The sequence below is a fragment of the Aptenodytes forsteri genome, unplaced genomic scaffold (assembly GCF_000699145.1).
Source record: "Aptenodytes forsteri isolate BGI_AS27 unplaced genomic scaffold, ASM69914v1 Scaffold146, whole genome shotgun sequence".
In the NCBI taxonomy this organism is placed as follows: domain Eukaryota; kingdom Metazoa; phylum Chordata; class Aves; order Sphenisciformes; family Spheniscidae; genus Aptenodytes; species Aptenodytes forsteri.
Genome location: NW_008795128.1, coordinates 3,957,916 through 3,981,142, shown reverse-complemented (window position 1 = coordinate 3,981,142; position 23,227 = coordinate 3,957,916). Strand labels below are relative to the sequence as shown.

At 39.5% G+C, this 23,227-nt stretch overlaps 1 protein-coding gene across 1 annotated transcript in view; it reads left to right on the top strand.

The window, feature by feature from the left end:
• The window catches only part of CUNH11orf49 (chromosome unknown C11orf49 homolog), a 113,911-nt gene that overhangs the window by 23,733 nt on the left and 66,951 nt on the right, over window positions 1-23,227 (top strand). The window contains exon 2 of the mRNA XM_009277590.2: window positions 9,594-9,696. Coding sequence (XP_009275865.1) covers window positions 9,594-9,696 — 103 coding nt within the window. The remainder of the gene's footprint in view (window positions 1-9,593; window positions 9,697-23,227) is intronic.

Genomic DNA, 23,227 nt, shown 5'->3' with positions numbered 1-23,227 from the left:
CGCAGCGATTCCGTGTCTGCTTTCTCGGCGGGGGAGGGGGCAGCACCGGGGGGTTACAGGTCGGTGCTGTAGGGCGCTGCTTTGCCGGGTGCTTCCCTGAGGCGAGAGGGGTGCGGGGCCCTCTTGGGTGCAGGGAGCTCCCCTCCGGTGCCCTTAGATGTGGTCTCCGTGAAGGCAGCGCTGGCCTGAGGAAGGTGAGCTGCGGTATCCTCCCCTGTCTCATTGGCACTGTGTGAGTAGAGGCAAGCAACGTCCAGCTGCTCAATGGTAGACTGTAACCTCATTTAGCCCATTACCAACCTGTTTTGCTCACGGATCTATGTGAGCAACCTTATTTCATGCTCATTTCCCAACATTGGAAAGGGTGCTGTTCTTATGTTGGGAGATAGTTTGAATGTCAGCTTTTCTTCTGAAATAAGGTAATGTTGGTAATGTTTCCCACATAAAATGGAAATCCTTTAACTTATAAAGCAGCTGCTCCCTTGCAGACTGCATTCTTTTTAAGCTGGCTCTAACAGTCTGTGTTACTGCTTGATGTTCCAGGAAACTAAGGAGCAAAGTGATTCGGTGTTAATGCGTCAAATAAAAATAATTAGGATGGAATAAAGTCAATATGACTTCATTTAATTGCTAAAGAGGAGATGAATCACAAGTAGTAAGCATTTGGAATGTGTTCAAGACAGTATTTTTGAAGTGAAACTCTTCAGCCATTACTTTCTAGGCCCAAGAGGCTATTTGGTAATAATTGTTATAAAGGTATACATAATTTACTGTGGCTTTCTTGTACAAGGAAAGGTCAGAAATGGCATCGATTGGTTTGTGCTAACTTGTTCCACCATGATTTTGCCATCTCTGGTAAGTCAAAATGGAACAAGACTAGAGAAACGCTGCTGGCTTCTAGTAAATGGAAAACCTGTCTCGCAGGGAGGAGACTAAAAGAGCTTATTTTGTTTAGTCTAACGATAGTGTCAATGAGGAGGGATCTGACTGTTCTTTCAAAGCATATCATAGCACTAAAGAGAGATGAAGTATTTAAGCAAAGGAGTGATCTAATTCATCTTAGAGTAGAATCTCTTTGTGCTATTGCTGCTAGGCTGCTGGTTGGGTACTTTGTGCATACCTACGTAACTGCAATGCTATTCTGTGTTAAGGAAACTCAAGGCAGAAATAAGAGTTTGTTTAGTGCTCTGTTCGGGGTGATTCTCAGGAGACTCACTTTACTGAAGTTCTTATTGCTGATTTCAATTCTGGAGCTAGTTCAGGTATTTGAGAACAGTATCGCAGCGTGCCATGTAGATACACCCTTTGGTTTTGTGCTACTGTATCGCACTATGTCAGCATTTTCAACCTACGCGTTAACAGAGACTCATAACTTTTCCAGAGTTGCTCTAGGCTGAAACCTGCAAAATTTCTTTTTTTTAATGAGCCAGCTTGGTTTTAGGTTCTTTTTTAATTGTTTTTAATGAAATAGGCACTTAACTTTTACTTGTGTGAAACTTGTCAGTAAGGATTGAATCACTCAAAACGATCTAGGAAGCAGACTAAAAATTCTTAAAGTGTAAGAATAAACCAGTCTTCCGTTTCACATCTGAAGTTGAGAAATGACTTCTAAGAGATGTGCAAGATTGTTAGGTGCAAGCAGCTTTATTAACCTACTTAAAGTGAGCCTCCTTTTATCTCTGTTTCACATGCTGATCTACCATTCCCTTTTAATTTTGTAAAACCTTCCAAATTATTCTGACATTGGGGTCAGAAAGACACATGTGTGAGCATATCAGGTTGAGCAATAACTTGTATAAGAGCCTGTTTTGTTGATCACTTAGTATATCCTCCTGTTTAGATTGCAATACCTGTTGTCTGTTAGAGAGGAAAAAGTGTCTGCTACATGATGGTATTGTTATTTAGCTGTAAATGTTACCAATAACAATGTTTTTATCTTCGTGAGACTTTGTAACTTACCAATCTGCTCACAGATCCTACTGAATGAATTGTGTATTAGCAGTAGGAAAGTGGTTAAAAAAACCTCAAACAAACAAAACCCCCAAAACCTGACCTCTCCCCCCCCCCCAAATAAACACACCTCCCCACACGTCTTCATAAGATGCTTTTATGTTTTCTACATTGACCTGGCATTCTGAAATCAGTGCTCTTTGGATTTGTTCTATTGTGTGCCTCGAAGTCTTGTTAATATCGTTGTGTGATGTGGGGTTGTAAGTAATTGTGATAAGTTTCACTTTCTGCAATTTCATTGTGAAGTTGTGTTGCCCCAGGCTGCCACATAAGGTATTCTCTGAGTCTCCCAGATCAGATGGCACTGTCTTTCCTGACCTGAAATGGGCAAGCTTCACCTAACCTCTTTTTCCCCTTTTCCTTTTTCAGTATCAAAACCAGGCCAACAAATAAAAGGAGTGGCAAAAATAACATTACATGCTACTTGCTGCATTACTTTTTTTTTTCTTTTTTTCCTATTTGAGATGATTCTTCCACGTCCAATTTGGATGCTAAGAGGGAAATAAAAGCAGTTGTGAGTTAAAATAGAAGGGAACAGCGAAAGAATTAATTATTCACTTAAGATGAAAAATAATTGCAAAGCTTTGGTACAGCAGAGTTCCTGGAAAATAAAAATCAGGGCAACATGTCTCATGCCACAGTGGTTGTGAGATAGTAGGTAGAAGAACAGAGATGACTGATACTCAGTGAATAGGAAAGGAGATGAGGTCTGCAGAGTTGGCAGAAAGGCTACAGTGAAGATGTTGTAACAAGCAGGACATTTTAGACAGCATTTTCACTGAATAAACAACACTTATTGTTTGCAATAGTGATGAAAATGTGTTTCTCACTTGATGGATGAGACTGGAACTACAGTAGGCAAAATGCGGCCTATTTGAGACACTTTTCCATGCCTTCCTCATTATGGTTTAATAACTGGTGATAGCTCAATTATTTATAGCAGGCAATGGAGCACTTAGTGTATTGTTCTGCTCATGCAGCTGTCTTCGGAAGCTTCAAATTGTGTCACCCCCCCGCCCCCGTTATGGAGAAAAAGCAGTAGATTTTTGCAAATTTCTGAACTTTTATTTTTCTCTGGATTCTCCTCCTCTCTACTCCCCAACTCTAGGATGTGCTTTCATTTCTTCCTTTGCCAATGTAAGACATGTAAGAACACAGATACTCTGTTAGGGAAGTGCCTTATCAGTAAAGCATGGGGCTATTAAGTGCCAGAAACACGGTCATGTTTCTCCATCTCTCTCATAAGACATCTTGGGCTTCATGATTAGAAAGAACGTTCATGGTATTGGTGCTTTTACGAAACTGAGTCGCTCCCAGCAGAGAACTTCAGTTGTGTAGAGACTTTGCAGATACCTAGGGTTTACTCTTCTTCTGAACAGTCTTAAGAAATATTGAGTTGGAAAGTCTTAGTGCAATTGTTTTCTTTAACAGCATGATCAATGTAGAGGTTACGTTGTTATCCAGACATCTCAGCTGACACTGAGTCTCCTCAGTCTAGATATTTGATGAGCTTCTGTGAGGCACTCTGGCTGAAAAAGCTTATGGTCTAAAAAGAGAAGAGAATGCCTTTTTTTTTTTTTTAAATTTTTCTTTCTCTGTTGTACAGATAGGAGAACTATTATGTGGAAGATGAATGACTTCCCCACTGATGTGTAAGAGTTTGCTTGTAGAAATGTTAGATATGTTTGAATCTTCTTAGACTCAGTCTAGTACTTTCTCCAAACAATGGAGGTTTCATCCCCAAACCTGCTGTTGCACTACAGGACTTCCACCTTAACTTGAAAGGTAACAAGTGAAATCTGATCCTGATCTAGGTAGATTTCCAGAACTGGATTGTACACAGTCCTTCTGCGTTTGAGTGTGAATAGGTAGGGAGCCATTAGGCTACTTAATGCTCTTATAACAAGCTAGAATAACAATTCCACAATGTTGTTAATACACTGCATAAATTCAGATTTTTTTTTTTTTTTTAAATGATAGCTCGACAATTTTGCATTGGCGAGGTGGTGATTTCTAGCAGCTGTACGACATCTTGCAGGAAGTGGTCTGCTGGAGGGACTTAGACAATTAAGTCAGTCTGTGCAGCCTCAGGAGTGCAAACTGAGAGAGTACAATGTCATGGTTTGTGATTAATATGCTGATTAATTGTTTGAAACAAATTTTCAGTTATGGTAAAAATTAAATTATAAACTGAAACATTTCTTAAATCTTTTATTGAAAGTGGTTTTGAAACTGTGAACATATGAAATACGATATAGTTGTGCTGTGTGGCCACTTAGCATGTGTTCATGAGTAACAGTGCATGTCTCGCATCATGGTGTTATCTCTGGTGTGACAAGGTCTGCTTGTACTTCATTACATGTTCTGTCCTTCAAAAAAAAAAAATTTTTTTTGAGGGTTAATAGGAAATTACACTGTGAAGCTGTGCAAAGCTGGAAGGAACTACAGCTGTACAGTGGTTTAGCTTTTAGGTTGATTGTTTTGTTTACATACTTCTCTTGCTCAGGCCTTTCCTTAGCGATATCTGAAGAGATTAAAAAGAGCATCCTGAAAGACCATTAATGCTGGAAAAACTTCCATGGTTGATATGGTTTTGTTCTTGCAGTTTGTATCCTTACTAATTCCCTCTCACATCATTATTGTTTTGGTAGTATTTGCATTAAATTGATTTTGTGTTGCTATAGATGTGTCTTTCCAACGTGCGTAATACAGCAGTGTCCTTAGTTAAGCTCCAATTTAGAATAAATACTGAAAGGGTATTTAGCTGTTAATTTATACACTCTTAGAGATTAAAAAATGCCAGAAATATTCCAAATACATTAAAGCTTGTTATGCTCTTGAACTTATGATAACTGAAGTGAATCATAATGTTAATTGCATCAAATAGTGTGTATTTTCAACACTTCAGTTGAGGAGGAGGCAAATAGTTAACAAAAGCTTGTTTTATTATCCAGGAATTCCCACTCCTGATTTTTCAACAATTCAGTTATTGACACCACCCCACAAAAAAACAAAAAAAAAAAAAAAAAAAAAAAAAAAAAGAGCTCTCTTATGTGCGTATAGTACAAATTGTTTTGGTAGACAGCTCATGTTCCAGAAGAAGTCATCTCTCATGAAGAGTTGAGCAATAATGTAGCTAGCTGATTTGATAATAATTTGATAAATAAAGACTTACCTCTGCTGTAGGACTCTGTTCTGCTGCTTCTTTAAACAAGGTATGTGATATGTATTTTACTATCCGATACCAATTTATCTTTCTTCACCTTGTTTGGTGCACTTCACTTTTCTTTTGCAGCATCTGCTGCTATTTTTATTGCATCTTCTGGCCATCCCATGTTTGCTATTCCTTTCAAGTGTGACATGCAGCACCACTTCTTGGTAAGTGTGCTGATATACTGATCTTCAGGTTTTCTTCTCTGCCTTTAGAAGAGGCAAACTTGTTGGAAAGAGAAGCTTCTTATCAATGTAGCATTAAGGAGATGCATCTAAGTTGTAAAACTGGGAAACTAGTATGCAAAAATAGTATGGTTAACGTGATTGTGTTGCCAATACGTGCTGAAGTAGGTATCACGTAACTGACACAAACAGTACTGTGGCACTTCCAAGGTCTTAATCGTCTCCCTTCCTGAGCACTGCTGATAATAAAAATATTACATATAGGCAATATCATGACTTAAAGGTGACATGTATTTCCTTCCTTCTTCCTGAATGTCTGGCTTTGAGATTTTCAGTGCATATATTCTGTTTCATGCAGTGGTATTATTTGCGTTACATTTTCCTTTTCCTTCAAGTTTTTTCAAGTGTCAGTGCTTGTTCTTACAATATTTGTAATCAACCCTATGAATTAGCGGATTGTTTGTTCTTATAGGAAGATTGAAAAAAGTCATCCAGTGGCTTATAAAAGGACTATTTTTACTATTTTAAATACACATGCAAAATGATTTGGTGCAGTTATGGCTAAATGGTATTAGTTGTGATTGTCTAATCTGTTGTAGTGAAGTCTCTAGAGATTGTGGATTGACTGTGGATGCAATTGTCACTTTGCCTTTTACATAGAAATACTTACAGATTTATATGACCTGGTCTGGCCATGCTTGAATTGAACAGCCACTGTTTAGCCCTGAATTTGGTTCTGAGCCAAAAGTGAATTGATTCCAAAATTCGCTTTGAACCTTGGGCACGTGAGCAATGGTGGAGGTGTGAGCATGTGAATGTGGTAGTAGTACCATCAGAGGCCATTCTCCTAAGTGCTGCAGTAGCTGACTTTGAAGGACTGTTTATATTGCCACTGATTGGACAGAGGCTCTAAGTGTAACATCATTGTTAGTGGTTTAGTGATAAGAATTAAGATACTCTATGCGAAGGTATCTACTTGACATCAGGTCATGGGCTGCCTGAAGACTCCTCTGTGAACTTATGTTGTCAGATCTTTCTGTGAAAGCTGCCTGGTAGCAAAGCTTGCCTGACAGCAGAGAGTAGCACCTACCAAATGACTGTGGCAGGCACAGTTACTTACTGTTTGGGGTAGCTGCATGGGATTTCAGGGAAGAGTTTAGCAAATATGGGTTGCATGAACCATTAACTTGGAAGGGTTTGTACTAGTAGGGAGGAGAGCCTTTGTTGCAATAAGACATAAACAAATAAATGCTGAGGATGATAACTTGTTGTAATACTTCCTGCATGGAAGCTGCAGTATACTGGAATTCTATCGGGAAGAAAATTAGTAGAGACAGCAAGCTGTAATAGCACAGTTGCATGAGCATTTGGTCTTTACATTCTGAATTGGACTTGCTGCCTTGTTATTGCAAGGTGAGCCTCAAAAATATGAGCAACATGTCCACCAATACACCATTTAAGGTTGGACCAGATGATCCTTGAGGTCCTTTCTAACCTGGTATTCTATGATTATCTCCCTGAATTTTCAAAAAGATTGAAACTGTTAAAAACTTATGAATCATCCCATTTATTTTGGACAGGACCCCATGGATTTTTAGCTCTGCTTGCATAAATAGTTAACATTCCAGTATGATTCCAGTGTTTGTTATGGAAAGTACCATTTCTATAAATTATGAAACTACTATTTTGCTATAACCAGACTCCTGGCACTCTATTTTGCCTCTCTGACCTGCTAGAACCTGCCTGCAAATTAAATTTTATTCTGTGACTTTTCTGTGTAGGGTAGAGTTGGTTGGGTTATAAAACATACTACTTGTACCGTTCCATGGAACTGGGCAGCCAGCGAACAGGAAGCCAGAGCTGGAATTTGGTTTGGCAGTGTGAACTGTGCTACCTGGAAAACAGCACAGCAGCTAAAGAGCCAAAGAGAGACACTTCTCAAGGAGATTGCAAGTGCTATTTTCTTGCAGCTTCTCCGCTCACCAACTTCTTCCCTCCCCCATGCCTCTACCTATTTTCTGGGAAATAGAGAGAGGTTCTTTGCCAGGATCCTTAGGCCATGCAACAAAAAGCTTAACAGAAATATCCTTTTACCAGTGACTGTATTCAACAATGACCCATATATATTTGTGTACATTTTTAAGCGTGACAGAAATGTCTGAAATTCTGTGTTGAATTTATTCTCCAGGAGCAGACTCAAAGGTATTTGTTATAGAGGTCAGCCCCATTGTGCTGTGTGGCACTGTGGAACCATGCCTGTCTGTTCCGTAGGCTTTTAGGGGAGAGGTTAATGACTCTAAAGAAGCAAAATAACAAAAATATGTTTCATTGATAGGGGCTATTCTACAAAAGGAGGAGTGTATACTTCGCCACAAAGTTTTGAGAATGGTTTTGCAGTTGAGCAGAAGTTTTTATTGCAGGCTGAGATGAGTGGAAGCCTGTCTGCTAGTACTGGTTCCTGGCTTAATCTGGTACCACTGACAGCTCAAGAGGGGTCTGGGAAGATGGTTTCTGAGTGCAAGATGGGCTGTATAATGAAGAGGGAGGAAGGATGGGCTGAAATAAAGCTACCCGGTTGCTGTTATCTTGAGCCTGTGACTGAGCTGCACAACTCATTCCTCCCTCAGGGGACACAGGTGCGCAGAGCTATTTTTCTTTAATCGCTCACATAAATTAAATTTATTCCTTTGCATTACAATAATTAAATAAAGCTACGCCCTGTATCTTTTAGTGCCAGATAATATCTTTGAACCTTTGGCTCACCATTTTGCTATCAGCTGCAAGGTATTTTCCAGGGTGTGCTTAACCAATTTTACCATTGTCCTGAAAAGTGTTCTAGGCAGAGAAATCCCCTGATAGCAATCAATGTTCATACATACTTTTAATCACTGTATCCACTGGGAATAATCATTTCCGGGCCTCTCTTGAAGTCCACCTGCCCCACACTAAGATGAAAGGGACTTCCATGCTGTGTATCAAGTGGTGCAGGCTTGATGCTTACCAGGATATTAAGCACAAATTAAAATGGTTTGAAGAATATTGATGTGGGTCTGAGGTTGGCCAGTTGCTAGTGAGGGGATGATGCTGCCAAGTCTGGAGCAGATTGGCAAGGAGCAAGAACAGCCTTTGCCTTTCCTATATCCCCTAAGGGTTTTCTCCTGCTCTTTTTAGGACACGACACTACTTGCAAAGGTGCAGTAGCATATATGTTTAGGATGGAGGTGTGTGCTTTGGGAACAGGGTTTGTGTGCTTTCCAGGTTAGGAACGATTTTCCTGGGTTCGTTGTGACTTGTCTTCTGATTGTTGAACTTGTAGATTTGGAACGTCTACTGCTTGGTAGCTGGCGCATCTCCCCAGACTCGGCTCTTTGTTGCTCCAACTTGGTTTCTAGCCAAAAACATCAAAGGGGCTCAGTGGCAAATCTGTGCTGCTTCCTCCCTGGCAAATGCTTGATTTGTACAGAGTCTGCCCCCTGTAGAAGCAGCAAAATGGTTTGTGTCATACCAAACTATCTTTATTCAGAAATCTTATAAGTGAGTGGCATTCTGTGGTTGGGTACTGGCAGATCCACCACTTCTGAAATTTCCTTATGTTTGGTTTAGGTAGTTATTTGAGACTGACTGTTGAGCAATATAAATCTCTCTTGGCATTGAGACCTGTTCCCCACCTGCCACTCCAAGAACATTCACTGATGCTTGTATGGAAACAGATGTACTTTTATTTGCGCCTTTAGGAAAAAATTTTTACAGAACAACCTTAGAGCTACTTGGCTTTGGTAAGGAGGGAAGGGCAGGGAACACCTAAAGCTCTGCAACAGCCCCATAGATAAGGCATTGACCATCTGTATATGAAAGATGGCTGTGACTCAGAACAGATATCAGGAACTCCTCTTGAGTATTTTCCAGTGAGGCAGTCTCACAACTCCTCCTCTTCCTTCACTTCCAGAATCTCAGGAGAAAAGGGTCAGCACTGTTAATGACTAACACTGTGTAGCCAGGAAGGAAAGCAGGATTTAGGTCAGGAATTTTACTATCCATACCTGGGAGAATGAAACCTCCACTCTCTAACTGAGGGATCAAATGCTTGTTGGCTTGGTGTGTAAGGCACACAACTAGGCTAGTCTGGTTCTGGGCTTTGCAGGCCCCTTGTATTCTAATTTCTGTCTCTTACTGTCTTTTATTTGCAGCTCAAAGACATGTCCTCACGTACATGGAGGATGCAGTGAGCCAGTTGCTGGAGAACAGAGAAGATATTAGTCAGTATGGCATTGCCAGGTTCTTCACTGAATAGTAAGTACATCAGGACGCTGCCAATAGGGCCAGCCTGAGGGGGGGCTTTTGGAAACAGGCAGGGTACATGGAGAATGGAGCTGGACACATGCTGATTATGTTGTGAATGCTGGATTTCACTGGGTTAGCCAAGGGCTGCCTGAGCATGTTTTGGAAACGTGCACGGGTTTCCTACAGTTCAGTACCTCTCCTGTTATAAACATTCATGTGAAGCAGTCCCTTTGGGGAACAGAGCTTTCAAAAGCATATAGAAAACCAAATTCTGCTTGCCTTAAACAGGGCTGTTAGTGTCAAAAGCAGAGACTGCTTCTGGTTTCAGCAGCACTCATTCTTCCTTTTTCTGAGTATGAATTTGAACTCTTTTGTCTCCTTGTGTGATTGTTGTCCTGTTGAATGCTTTAACAGAATGCCTCTTCCTCCCTTATAACCTGCATAAGTCCTTAAATAATGATCATCATAATTACCACACATAATCTCTTCCTACTAATTCGCAAAGATTTTTTTTGGGGGGGGGAAACTGTGTGCTGATCTTCAGTGTTGTTGATGTTGTCTCAGCCGATTGCTGTATGTTTTGCCAACTTGATGATGTCTTGCACAATGTCTAAAACTCTTTCAGGCAGCTTCATTAAAGATCTTTTGGTAATGCGTGTGCTTGCAGTGGTTGTATGTTTCTGTCTTTTGATGCCCATTTGAAAATCTTTCCTTGCTTGCTTCCTTTCCTGTTATCTTTTTCTGAGGCAAATCAATATGCAGAGTATTTCACAACAATTTCTGTACTACAGCAGTGGAAGAGGATCTCAAAGCATATGAGTAACTTTCTCAATTGACCACAGTTTCAGGGGTTTTTTTGTGGGTTTTTTTTTTTGGTTTTGCTTTTTTCTGCACATCAGTGTCCGTCTAATCTTCAAATAAGATCTAACTTGCTAGTTTGACTGATTGGACAGCTTGCATTATATTTTCTTGCCCCATGCACATTTTCAACTTTTAAACAACTGAGATTCTCACTGGTAAATGAGTAACTAAGATAAATACTGCAGCAAGTCTGAGGGGAAATTCTGAAAGCTGCTTTTTTTTTTTTTTTTTTGAGATAGGGTAACAAGCAGTTCAAGACTAGCATGGTTTTGACCATCTTGGCAGAGGAGGTAAGATACAGGCCATCTTGCTACATCTGTTTATATAACAGATCTTTTAGGTAGATGGCATTGTAACAAGAAAATGTGGTTTCTTGGTAGTACCTTGTCTCTTTTGCTCTCAACAAAGTACTTCCAACTTTCACTTGGAGTGAATCATCCATGTTGCAAAATCTGGAAGACCCATTCAAAACAGTATAAAGGCAATTTTGATAGAAGAATCAAGCTGCTTATCAAGGCTGTTTAGTTTTACTGTTAACCTTTCTCTGTAGCTTAGTGTAACTAGAACAAATACTGACTTAAAAGACCTCAGAAATCTATTTTGGAAACAAAAAATACTTGGTACTACATGGATTTTATAAGGAGATTGATATTTTTGTTGTTCTTTATAAAATATCTTAAACTCTCAGAATGCATTCCCTCTTTGTAGACTACCAAAGCTAAAAAAATGCATAGTGTCAGGAATGAAACTCTTATTATACAAACCAATGAACAGTATACTTCCATGTTCTGAGCAAGTTGCAGTGGTCACTGTTAAGTGGGGGTTGCAGGCAGTTAACCTACCAAGAGTAGGTTTTGGGGACAAATGAAGGTACAACCTGTGCACTTGACATGATTGGGAATCGTGATACTCTATCTGATATAGGTGAGTTTCCACAGAAGGTAATGCTGAGATTAGTCAGCTGAACAAATAGTCAGTAAAGAAGAGCTTAAGAAAGATAAAGAGCATGACTACAATGACCTCCACCCACCAACAGGATTTCTTTACAGGGGTTAAAGGCAAGGTGCCTCTGAAATACCCCGCTGAAATCGTCATTCAGGCATCTCTCCAGATCGGATTTGGTTTGCACCTGCTTTCAAGCTGACACCTCAGGGCCTTTTCTAAACTTCTGATCATATATACTTAAAAAATTAAATGGTGAGCAAAGAGGTCTTCCACACTTTTTGAAACTGCTCACATTGCTTCTCTGTAGTATTTCTTCATCGTGACATGATAACCACCTGCTTTTCACTTCCTGTTCCTCTTCTACCTTTGAAAGAATAAATAGTAATTCAAGATCATTATAACAAACAAAACTGTCACCATAGAGCACAACCCTCTGATTGACTTAGGTGCTGGAAATCATGTTTTTCCCATTTATTTTCAAAATAAGATGTGAATTTCTACAATGGTTTTTTGTTCACATTGAGCATTCTGTGGCGCTTCTGATTTCTTGAAAGACAGGAAAAGGCTGCATGTTCATTTTTTCTGTGACTAATATAGAACTAATCATTCTGTCATTCTATTCTCTTTTTTTTTTCCATTTTCTTTTCTTTTTTCTTTTTTTCTTTTATAGTATATCTGGAGTTTAGCAGATCAAACTGGGTCCCTGTACCAAAGGGTACAGGGTAGCAAAGCACAAACAGGCTTAGTAATTTTGAGAGCTGTGTTAAGATTTGAAATGTGGGATTCTTTATTTAAAGTGGAGAATAAATGATCGGCAGTATTGGTGTAGGTAGACTCAGAATACAAAGTTTCCTATTATGAAAGTGTCATACGTTCTGGCTCCCGGGGCTTAGTGGTGAGCCCTCACTGACTTCTGTTCATCCATGCAACTGTCAACATTTGTTCAGGCTGTGCTTTGAAGGCTGCACTGGCTTTGTATTGCTCTGCCAAGCAAATAAGCTTGATCTTGATTTTTATCTTTAATCTCAGTATCTTTGAGTTTGAAGATAACTTGTGAGATTCCCGAAGGTTTGTGTGCACTCTCCCAGTGTTTTCCTTGTTTCAGGTTATTCTAAGTGAGAGGATTGGCATGTGCATATTTTGAAATATGCTGCAATGATTTGCGGTGAAGGGACTTGGTATTAGGGTGTCCACTTTTTCACGTTGTGCTTTCCCTATTCATGCTTACTTAAAATTAGACACCAAACCCAGGGTTTAGAAAGCTAGCAGGTAGGCCCGAGCAAGTGACTTTTTTTTTTAAGTGTGTATGGGATAAAATAATGACTTCTGTAACTTTTCAGAAATGATGATGTTAGTGCGTCAAGGATGGGTGTTAGATATTCTCCAAACTCTTCTCAGAGGGCACGCTTTTCAATAGAGTGGTGTTCCATGGACCTCTCTTGCAGGATTCACCACTGAAGAGCAATCATAGCCTTTCCATCATGCGTTGCAATGCCCCACCTTACTATGAGTCACTTCAAATCTTTGTGCCAGTTACAACAACTATTTTTATGGGTAATTATGAAAATTTTGTTGGGGTTTAGCTTACCTGAGTGAAATTTCAGAGCTGAAAACTATGTGGTCATGTAGGTCTGTATGGATCAGGCAGGAAGTGTTTTGCAGGCAATGAGTGTTTCTAGTTGTTTCTAGGAAATGAAATTGGGTATGTATTTCACTGCTATCCACAGCCTAGCACTGGGATTGCTGATTGCAGGGGGCTGACCTTCATCTCTACAGTTCTCCTTCTAGAAGATTTTTAGTCTTCAAGGATAGTTTTTCTCCCACTTTATTCCATTGTTCATTTGTCCCAGTCATGTGGACATCTGCTTTCAATCTTGGGAGTTCCTTGAGGCTCCCCTCATCTGACTCACTCCTGACTCTTACAGGAATAGGGATCAATCACACTTCTGCCAATTAATCCACATCTTTTAGCTAAATGAGTGAAATTATGCCTCTCTCAGGACTAGTCTTGGTTTTATAGATATGCTGAAATGCTACTGGTATTTGTTCATTACAAACCCAAGAAATCTCTGCTCTGCTTTTGAATCTCCATGAAATGCAGACTCTTGAAAACCCTCTGTGTAGTTACACACTAATGCTACTTTACTTCTTCCAGCCTAACTTGTGTGCCAACATATCTTAAAGGGACATGTTCCTCCTATATGTTATTTATCATCCTGTTTTCTTGATCTTTCCTGTACTGAAGAAAAACAGGGCCCCCATGCTAATGCATTTGATCACGCAGAGGGAATGTGCATAGCATCCCACTTTATGTTTTCTGGGATCTTAAAGGGAGTCTGTGTGGCTTTTTTTCACTTCAGCTGGAAGAAGCAGCAAAAAAAATTTTTGACGAAGAGACTTCCTACTAGTAATTTTTGCTTTTCTTCTGGGCTAACCCTTTGCTTAAAGCTTTCTCTTCCAACTTGCAGGTAGATGTGCTACTCTGTTCAAGACTCTTTGGAAAGCTCGGAAATATTAAACAGTGATAACTTACCTCAGACAGGAAACTCTTCTTCCTATCGCTTTTACAGTTTGTTTGATAAACCAAAACTGGAGACACAGGAAAAGGCTTTTTTTTTGTCTGTGTTCTTCTCCCAAAACACTTCTTGTTTTCTTTTGTTTCTGGTGAAATGTCTCCCTGACCACCTGCCAGCTGGAGCATGATTGAGAAAGACATCTTGCTTTTAGCTTGCAGATGCATCACTACTTCCATTGGGCTCTGCAAACTGATGTCTGAGATCCCCTTTTTCTGTGAAGGATGTTTCTGCTGGCTCTAACTTGAAGTGCCCCTGCTGGATCTTGTGTGACAGTTTGATACTATTTATCTGAGAAGGTGTCTGTGATGTGTGTTTGGGGGGGTTGGGGGTCAGATACTGCTTTTAGATCTGTTGTGTGCCTGGCGATTCAAAATACCAGGTCTGCGCTGTGTAGAGCCCTGTTTTACACAAAGGAACGTTTGCTTTGTTCAGAGTAACAGGACTGCCAGTGCTATATAGTTTGAGATCCTTGGATAAGAAGATGTTATCATGGTGAGAAGTATCAACTTCTAGCAATGAAAGTACCTCATTTTCTCTTGCTGTCTGGATTGGCTGGAACAATTTTTTCGACTCATTCCTTAGGGACAAATACGGTATTGCTCTCTTGGCTTTCTCTGGCAATAGCAGTGACACAGGCTTTGGTATCAGAAAAACTTTTGGCTTGTTCAGTCCTGTGCTGCTATACAACATTACCTAAATAAATCTGTAGAGTAAACAATGTCCTCCTCTTTAAAATAGTCTCAGTACCCTTGGGGGGAGAGGGTGAGGGGGAAGGGTCAGGAACAGGACAGACAGATGGGATGCCCATGAGAAATAAGCCACTCACTGAAGACAACCTTAACTGGCAACTGGAAATAACCTGAATTATCTGCTTATAAAGAGGAGAGATTCTCAGAGCTACCTTAGAGCCATCAGGTTTTGGGTTTTTTTTCATTTCTGTATGTAGGCCTTATCATTGTCATCATCTTGCTGTCATCTGCTCTGCATCTTTCCCCTTTTCACAGTAACTTGTTCTGTCTTGTTCGCAAGGATAGTGTAAGCTCTTCAAGACAGAAGTGATATTGTACTGCATGTACTTTACAGCATCTAGCATTGTAGAATGTCGCCTCTGTGCTTTGTACAATTGTAGTATAAACAACAAAAATAGTAGTGAGAAGGTCCTTAGGGCTTTGACAGGTTGTGCCAGATTCCCTTTCTGAGAGATGGAGCCATTCATTAGAATTTCTCAGTAAGACTGTTTGGGGGAGGGGCGTTGGTTGTTGGGTTTTTTTAGTGTTAGTTCTGTGTGTTTTGAGCAAATCAGTAGCCTCTGGGAGGTAACAATACTTTCAGGTTCTTACATAAAATATTGATATTCTCTCTGATATAATCTTATGAGCAATTGCAAAAATAATATTTCATGTGTTCTTCAAATACTGTCAGGATTCTTACATGTCTTCTGCTCTGGAGAGAAAAACACAAAATTATCACACTCAATGCAAGACTGCACTGAGCCATGCAATCGGTATGAAGCTGCTGCTGCCAGTGACCTAGCTGTGAAGCAGCCCTTTGGGCTGAAAATCTCAGCTGGGATAATGTGCTTGACCGTTCCTGACAGTCTCTTACTTTGGATTCCTTGAATCCCTAAGGCACTGCATAAGAGTGCTGTCTGCCTCTCCTTTGCTCTTCAGTTATCAGTGGAAATAGAATGAATCTATGCACTCAGACACAGCACTCGTGCCAGAAGCTCTGAGGAGTAGATTTTGCAGCTAATGTGAATAAGTTGCTACGAGAGAGACATTTTCAAAGTCTCTCTCTCTCCACAGAGTAGATGGATTTGCAGGACTGAATTTGTTGATAAGTCTTTCTGGGGAACCTATAATAGTTGCATATTTCTCCACTTAGAGTGTTGCTAATGGACACAAAGCCTTCTGTTAAAATCCATTTGTTGCCTGCCAGTCTTACCTCTACAGAGGAGTTGTCAAAATGGCAAATTCTCTTCCTTGTAATCTAAGTTTCTCCAACCCATATTAGAAATGGGATTTCAATACCCCCTGTCTACTCTGCATGGGATATGCATTTTTTATGAGAGCTATGGAAGATTGGGGGTGTGTGGATAACTCAGTTTATTTGTGATTAAAATTATGTGAATTTTGTCCAGAACCTGTAGACCTGCCACCTGGAGCGTGATGTTTTTATTACAGAAATGCTTGACAGCAGAAACAACATTGGTATCTTCAGCTGACAGGCAGGATCTATGAATTCCTAATTTTCCCAGAGCTGTTTCTTTGTAACAAACATTGCAACAAGTCCTAACCTGACAAATATGCTGATTGGGATGACTGCTGTTGAGTAAACAGCTGGAAAAAATGCATATATTAATGGGAATAACACACCGATTCCCACTGTAGTTTGTACATGTTGCCAATATATTAGAAAATGTAGTGTTTTCTTCCCACATACTCAAGAATCTTACAGGTGAGTGGATACTGAGATGAATCCAAACCCTCACAAAGAAACACAGGTGGGGAAAAGGTAAAGAAGCTTTTTGGTAAGTAGGACAAACTCGGAAGGCTTGTAGCTAAAGGAGCAACATAGAATTGAATGTGAAAGACAACGTTTACCGTTGATGCCGTGTACGATAATATACTCCACTCAGGAAACTTATAATACTGTTTTGGTGACAGAAAAATCTAGAGGACTTGCCATAGCATATGAATGTTAGCACTTGATATCAGCACCTTGTCAGCACAGGGTAGTTGTCCGTAGATAACCCTTCACTTATACACTGACTTGAGCTGCACTGTGCTCTTGCTATTTGAAGAGAGGCAATCACAACTTTTATATGCAGTGTGGTCAGATTATGATGCTTCTAGTATGTATTCAGTGGTGTAGCAGTGCAGTCTTTGCCCACGTCTTTCCTATTCCTTTACATCATGGAAATTACATACTTATTTGTGGTCTTTGTCAGAATAGTTGCAGCAGAAGTGGACTGACTACCTTATGGAGACCTTGTGTAGTCATGTATATTTGTATTCCTTCTTACAGCCTTGAATGTTGAAATGCAACACCTTTGCCATGAAGTTGAGCTTCCTTTAATGATGGTTAAAGCAAATTGCATGTAGGCAGTGTTGATAGCTAATAAAACTGAAAAACAGACGTTTGAAATTTTCCAAAAGCCACAGTCCAGAAACCTGGCAAATGGTAGAAGCATTATAACTCTATGTATCTGAGTTAACTGTGTTTGTGCTGTTTCTCTGGGCTAGAGTTGAATGTATGAACTAAAACTAGACAGAGGATAATAACTAGCATAATTCTGTTTATGCTTCCAATTTTTTTATTGCTTTTCATCATAGTTGTTAATGTTACTAGTACAAATTTGGAGATGTATACATGATCCCAGCTGGGAGTTAAAATCAGACTTTTGTGACACACTTCAAATGTGTAAATTTATTCTTGAAACAAGTCTGGATAATTTAGGGAGAGAGGGAAAAGGACAAAATCCTCGGGTTTGCTGAAAATTGATCTCTCTGATCTTGATTAGAAGGTAATAGAGAAGTAATTTTTCTTGGTTATGTGCATTTGTGATACCGTTTTCCTACTCCCCAGTCCATCCCACTGTCTGCATTTGGCAGTAGAAAAAAATAGATATGCAGGTCACTGCTGTTCATAAGAAAATCTTTAAGGAGCCTCCTGTATATGTGCTCTTTCTGGTTATTTTGCCATAACTCATTTCATCAGTTGGGTATTTCATACTGCTCATCATATCCTTTTTGGGATGCCACAGGGTCTTTTGTTTAATTTTATTTTCTCCATCAGTCTACTTGTTTTTAATGTCTGTGGTATTGGTGGGAACTTCCTTATCCCTGTTCTTGCATTTCTGATCACACATTTGTGATACAGTTTTCCTACTCCCCAGTCCATCCCACTGTCTGCATTTGGCAGTAGAAAAAAATAGATATGCAGGTCACTGCTGTTCATAAGAAAATCTTTAAGGAGCCTCCTGTATATGTGCTCTTTCTGGTTATTTTGCCATAACTCATTTCATCAGTTGGGTATTTCATACTGCTCATCATATCCTTTTTGGGATGCCACAGGGTCTTTTGTTTAATTTTATTTTCTCCATCAGTCTACTTGTTTTTAATGTCTGTGGTATTGGTGGTTACTTCCTTATCCCTGTTCTTGCATTTCTGATCACAAATCTTTGCTCTGTTTTAGTTTGTATTCTTGCAGAAATGAAAGGGCCCTCAAGTCAGAATTGGTGAACTGTGGCAATCTTATATTGTCCTTCTGCCACTGAGGAAAGGTCTGTAGTAGAGCTCACCATGATGCAAAATAGATGTTCAATACTGAGATCACTGTTTGACAAGCATCTTTCTCCATCATTCTGGAAAACAGCTCAGCTGTGCTTGCTGAGTCAGTGTGTTGGAATATATAGGAAAAAATGAGAAAGATAAATAGTGACATATCCACACCAGATGTAGTGGGACTATTTACAGTCTGCAATGTGTATATAAAGCAATAATCTCTTTTCATGCTTGGTCACATACCGAAAGGAGTGGATTTCCTGCAGCTTCTGTAAATGTTTTGAAGAAAACTCTTTTAGTAGTGTGAAATTGGCACCTGGAATTCAGTAGAAATGCACTAGAGAATAGCAGCTTTGGAAAAACATAATAACGTAGGAAGTTTGGTACCCATTGGTATTTTTTCTCTTATTATATTTTTTTTTATTTTTAAGAATTACAAGGCATACGTTTATCCTTTTCTGTTAGGAATTTTCTTTGGAACATACTGTTTCCTCCAATAAAGTTTTTGATGTCTCAAGCTGTAAGAGAACTGATGTTGAATAAATGATAGCTTCATCAATAACTATACCTTTCTCTGTATTACTAACTCATATGGTTTAGTTCTGGTTTTAATTAAGCATTTTGGCGTGAGTCTAGACTACTATATGCATATAGGATATCAATTTCAGAGGAGTTCTTGGCTTCCATCTATCTAAGCTTATAAGACTTTGTATTAAATTGGAATAAAGTAGCATAAGTTTGAGGAACACTTTATTTTTCCCAGAAAGATCTTTAAGAAAAGATGGATCAGAATTGAGGTTGGGTTTTTTGTTTTGTGGTGTTGGAAGGAGTTTTGTATTAATTCTTAGGCTGTAAAATGTTGTGGTGTCACAGAAAATCTTGAGGAGCATTTCTAATTGCCTTGCTAAGATTATGTGTGTTCCAATGCAGACAAGGCCAACAAATGTAAAATTTCTCCTAAATTGGATATGCCAAGCTGTAAAAATCAGCAAATGCCTGCAGCAGTGGGATGTGATAAGATCCCATAACAGAATTCCTTATCCTTTACAGGATAAAATCCCTTAACTGTCTCTGCATCCCTATGAATAGCAAACCGCTGAAAGTCCTGTAGCTTGCATGAAAAATGCATTTTTAAAACTTGGTTTATCTTCCTTTTCTTAAAAAAAAAAAAAGTCTAGTTTCTAGAAATCTGGATATCTTCAGAGAACCTGAGACTTTCTATGCTGTGTAGTGTTGAAACTATACAGATTCCAGAACACATTAGCATTAGACTTGCAGTAACCTCATGTCCTGCAAAATTAATCCTATTGTGTATCTTCAAATAAATTAGACAAACTGTAGCTGGTCAACACTGTAGCCAAGCAGTTGTAGTGAGCACAAAGTGGTTTAGCTAAGCAATCTCTAAATGCAGAGTTAGCATTAATGTCAAATGATGAAACTTCATCTATATTAAGGAATTTTGGCAAGGTTCATTTGTTGCCACGATGGAAATACTGGAAGCTGCTCAGTCTTTGATGTGCTATAGTTCTTGCCAAGGCAACTGAATAGGTGCGAGAGTATTAGTTGTAAATTTTTTTCTTCTGAAATTCTCCAGTCTAACCAAGACTGAAAAGAGCAAATATGGGAGCTGCATGCATGGCACCAGTATTGAATCTCTTTGGAACAGTGATTAAGTTACATTTCAGTAGTTCCTAGATCATCACAGTCGTAATGTGATTGTGTTGCTACCTTTTAAAATAATGAAAAGTCTAATTTACAAAACATGGAACTCTTACAATAAGAGATACAGGAGACTACATGCAGAGTGGAGCAAGCAGGCCCTTACTTGTGCTTATACTTTGGCCTCAACTTTCTGAGAAGCCAGTTTGCCTTCACTCGGTATTACCCTTTGATCTCGGCAGTACAAGATGGGTGCAGTTATTCAATAATTTTCAAATTTGTGCTCCTCCTTCAATGGACACTGACATTTTGGTATCAAAATCCTTCTCCAGCCAATGTCAATTCTATAGCTACTTCCAGAGTTGTTAGACTAGAGGAAATCTGAACGCTACCTTGTGTTGCTTGTATTTTTAATAGTGTTTGTGTTCTTTGTGCCATCTTGTCACCCTTGCCACAGGTTCACTGCATGGTTTCTGTAGCATCTTGCAGCTATTGAATGAATTCCACAGCATGGCAGGGAGGGCAAAAATACATCTGTTGGTTAATAAAGGAAGCCAAAGAATGGAGATCATGGCTATATGATAATAAAACTCATTGAGGACTTGAATCTCCCGTACCCTCAGCATATAGAAGGCTATAGAGAAGTTCAATAAGGAATTTTCTGCTTGCCCCAAAATGTCTAGTTGGACCAGTTTGAACAAATACTAAATACATTAGCTGGAGAGTTAGCAGCTTTCTTTGTGTAGCTATAATTCTGGATTTTTTTTATTTTATTATGTATTTATTTTTTTTTAGGTTTGGGTGAAAATGGCAAGGGTTTTTGAGGGAAGCTGCGTAGCAACTTGCAATGATCTCCATAAAACTAATTATAATGGTATTCATGCAGCTGTCTCTGTGGTGTGCAACTCACTGTGTTTTCTACTGTAAAAACTAAATCTCTGTTTATAGCAGCAAGACCTTTCCAGACTCACTGAAACACCATGTGGTCTGAAATAGCACCTGATCAGACTGAAAGAGTTAGTCCTGGGTGATTGATGCTTATCTCTGAAGGCTTCTTTACTTTTCCCTTAAGCACCTTTGAGTGCTTCTGCAGGCTATTTACCATCTTCCATTGTACGCTCTTTCCCATCTTCCTGAATACTAGGTTTCCCAGCTCATAACTCTCAGAAGCAGCTTTATTTCAGAGTAGAAAGGGGCCCCAATATGTGGCCTATTATATCCATATCAGCTAGCTTACCCTTTTCAAACAGCTATTGTGTTTTAATAGGGCCCTGCCTGGCAGGGGGAGTCCTTAATTCCTGCTATATAAGAATGGCCAGCTTGAGTTACAGCAAACTGCAGGATGCTGCTCTGATCAAAAGGCCTCTGTTTTTAGAGATTCCCCCCACCCCCGCCGTTTTCTTTTTTTTTTTTTTTTTTTTTTTTTTTTTTTTTTAAATCCTGGGCTAATAATTCAACACAGTAAGGTCATTTTAGCTTTTGATTTGAAAGCTTCAAGGTGTTAAATTACTGACCTAGCATAGGAAAAATCAAGGGAGGGGGACTCTAAAAAGGATAAAGGGATTCCGAGTAATAAAGAGCAAGCACAGTAACTCCTTTAATCCTTTCCTTCTCCAGAATCTGTAGACTGGTCTCAGAGGGTTTGATTTGCTACAAAGCAACATAAGAGAGCTTGTTTGCTGCCTACTCTGAGCTGTGTCACAGGTGCTGTGGCTCATTTCCTTTCAAACAGTACTTGGGATAATCTTTGTACCACCTGTATTAATTCTGCCATGAATACAGAGATTCCTGAGCCTATACCAAGAAGCCTGAAAACTCAGGCTTTAAATCATTAAAATTTGTGTCGCTCTTTCCATACCCTTCAGCTGAAATAAACTTGAGTGGGTGAGACAGAAAGGATCTCAAAAAATTGAGTCTCTGTGTTTGCAGTGTTACATCACCCGGTTTTGCCAAAATGTTAAGAGTGTTAATGATTTCCTATCTGCCTGGTTGTTAAAAAAGGATTTTTCCTTAAAGCCAGTCATCAGGAATAACTTTCAGCATCTGTTTCATCTTAACACTGCTAACACATTTCAGAGGAAGTGCCTAAAAAGCACTGCTAATTTCATTAGAGGAAGATGGTGATTTCCTTGAGGCTGACTTCATTGTACCAAGTGTTAATATCTCTGGAACTTTAAAAAGCACTTGATACAACAGCTTTGAATTGAGAAATGCTAATGCTCCTATGCTACCTTCCAAGAGGGATAGGTAAAGAAACAGTCCAATGATTGGTCTGAATATTGTAAGTAGCATAGTATGCTTAAACCAATAGGTGAAGAATAAAATGATCTTAAATTAACTATGCTCATGTGGCAGTAATTTATTCATCACATCAGTGAAACTGGGGTTTTTTTCCCAATGGTGCCTACAGTTTTAAGTGTTCCCTCTCAGGGCTTGTTCCAGGCAAGGTAAATCTCACTTTGCTATTTCAGAGCATAGCCTTGGGGTAAGTGTGATTGGTTGCTTGGGGATGCTTTGTATGTGGATGAGTTATTTAACAACAGAAATTGCCTGGGTTTTAAAGCCTTTTGAATTTCAGTATTTTCTATTGCTAGAGCTAGTTCTTTGTTACTCATTGTACCATAGTCTCTAATCCTAATACTCCTGATTATCCCTACTTACTGTGCTTTGGTTCACACCATGAAGCACTCTTGGAGCTCGTGACCTGGGTTCCTTTCATATGAAACTAAACTGGAAGATGTGTTCCAACTGCAAATGAGCATTCTGCCCACGGGACCAGACTAGAGCTAGTCCAGAGAGTGTTTCAAGAAAAAATGAACCCTGAGATACCCATAATGTTGATATCAGGTCCTCTGCACCGTTTCTCTCTACAGATGTTTCAGTCAGTCTAGCCATAGCCTCCGATGGCAACTTTGCATTTGAGACTACCTTATTTTTGCTTAAGACACTCAATTCTGTTTTAATGACTTAGACACCTGTGTAACTGGGAAGAAAAGGTGTGTGTGTGTGTGTGTAAATTCTTCATGCTGAAGAAGCAGCATAAGCCTTCAAGGTGAGTTTTTCTTTGTTGTCGTGGTTTAACCCCAGCGGGCAGCTAAGCACCACCCAGCCACTCACTCACTCCCCCCCGGTGGGATGGGGGAGAGAATCGGAAGGGTAAAAGTGAGAAAAATTGTGGGTTGAGATAAAGACAGTTTAACAGGTAGAGCAAAA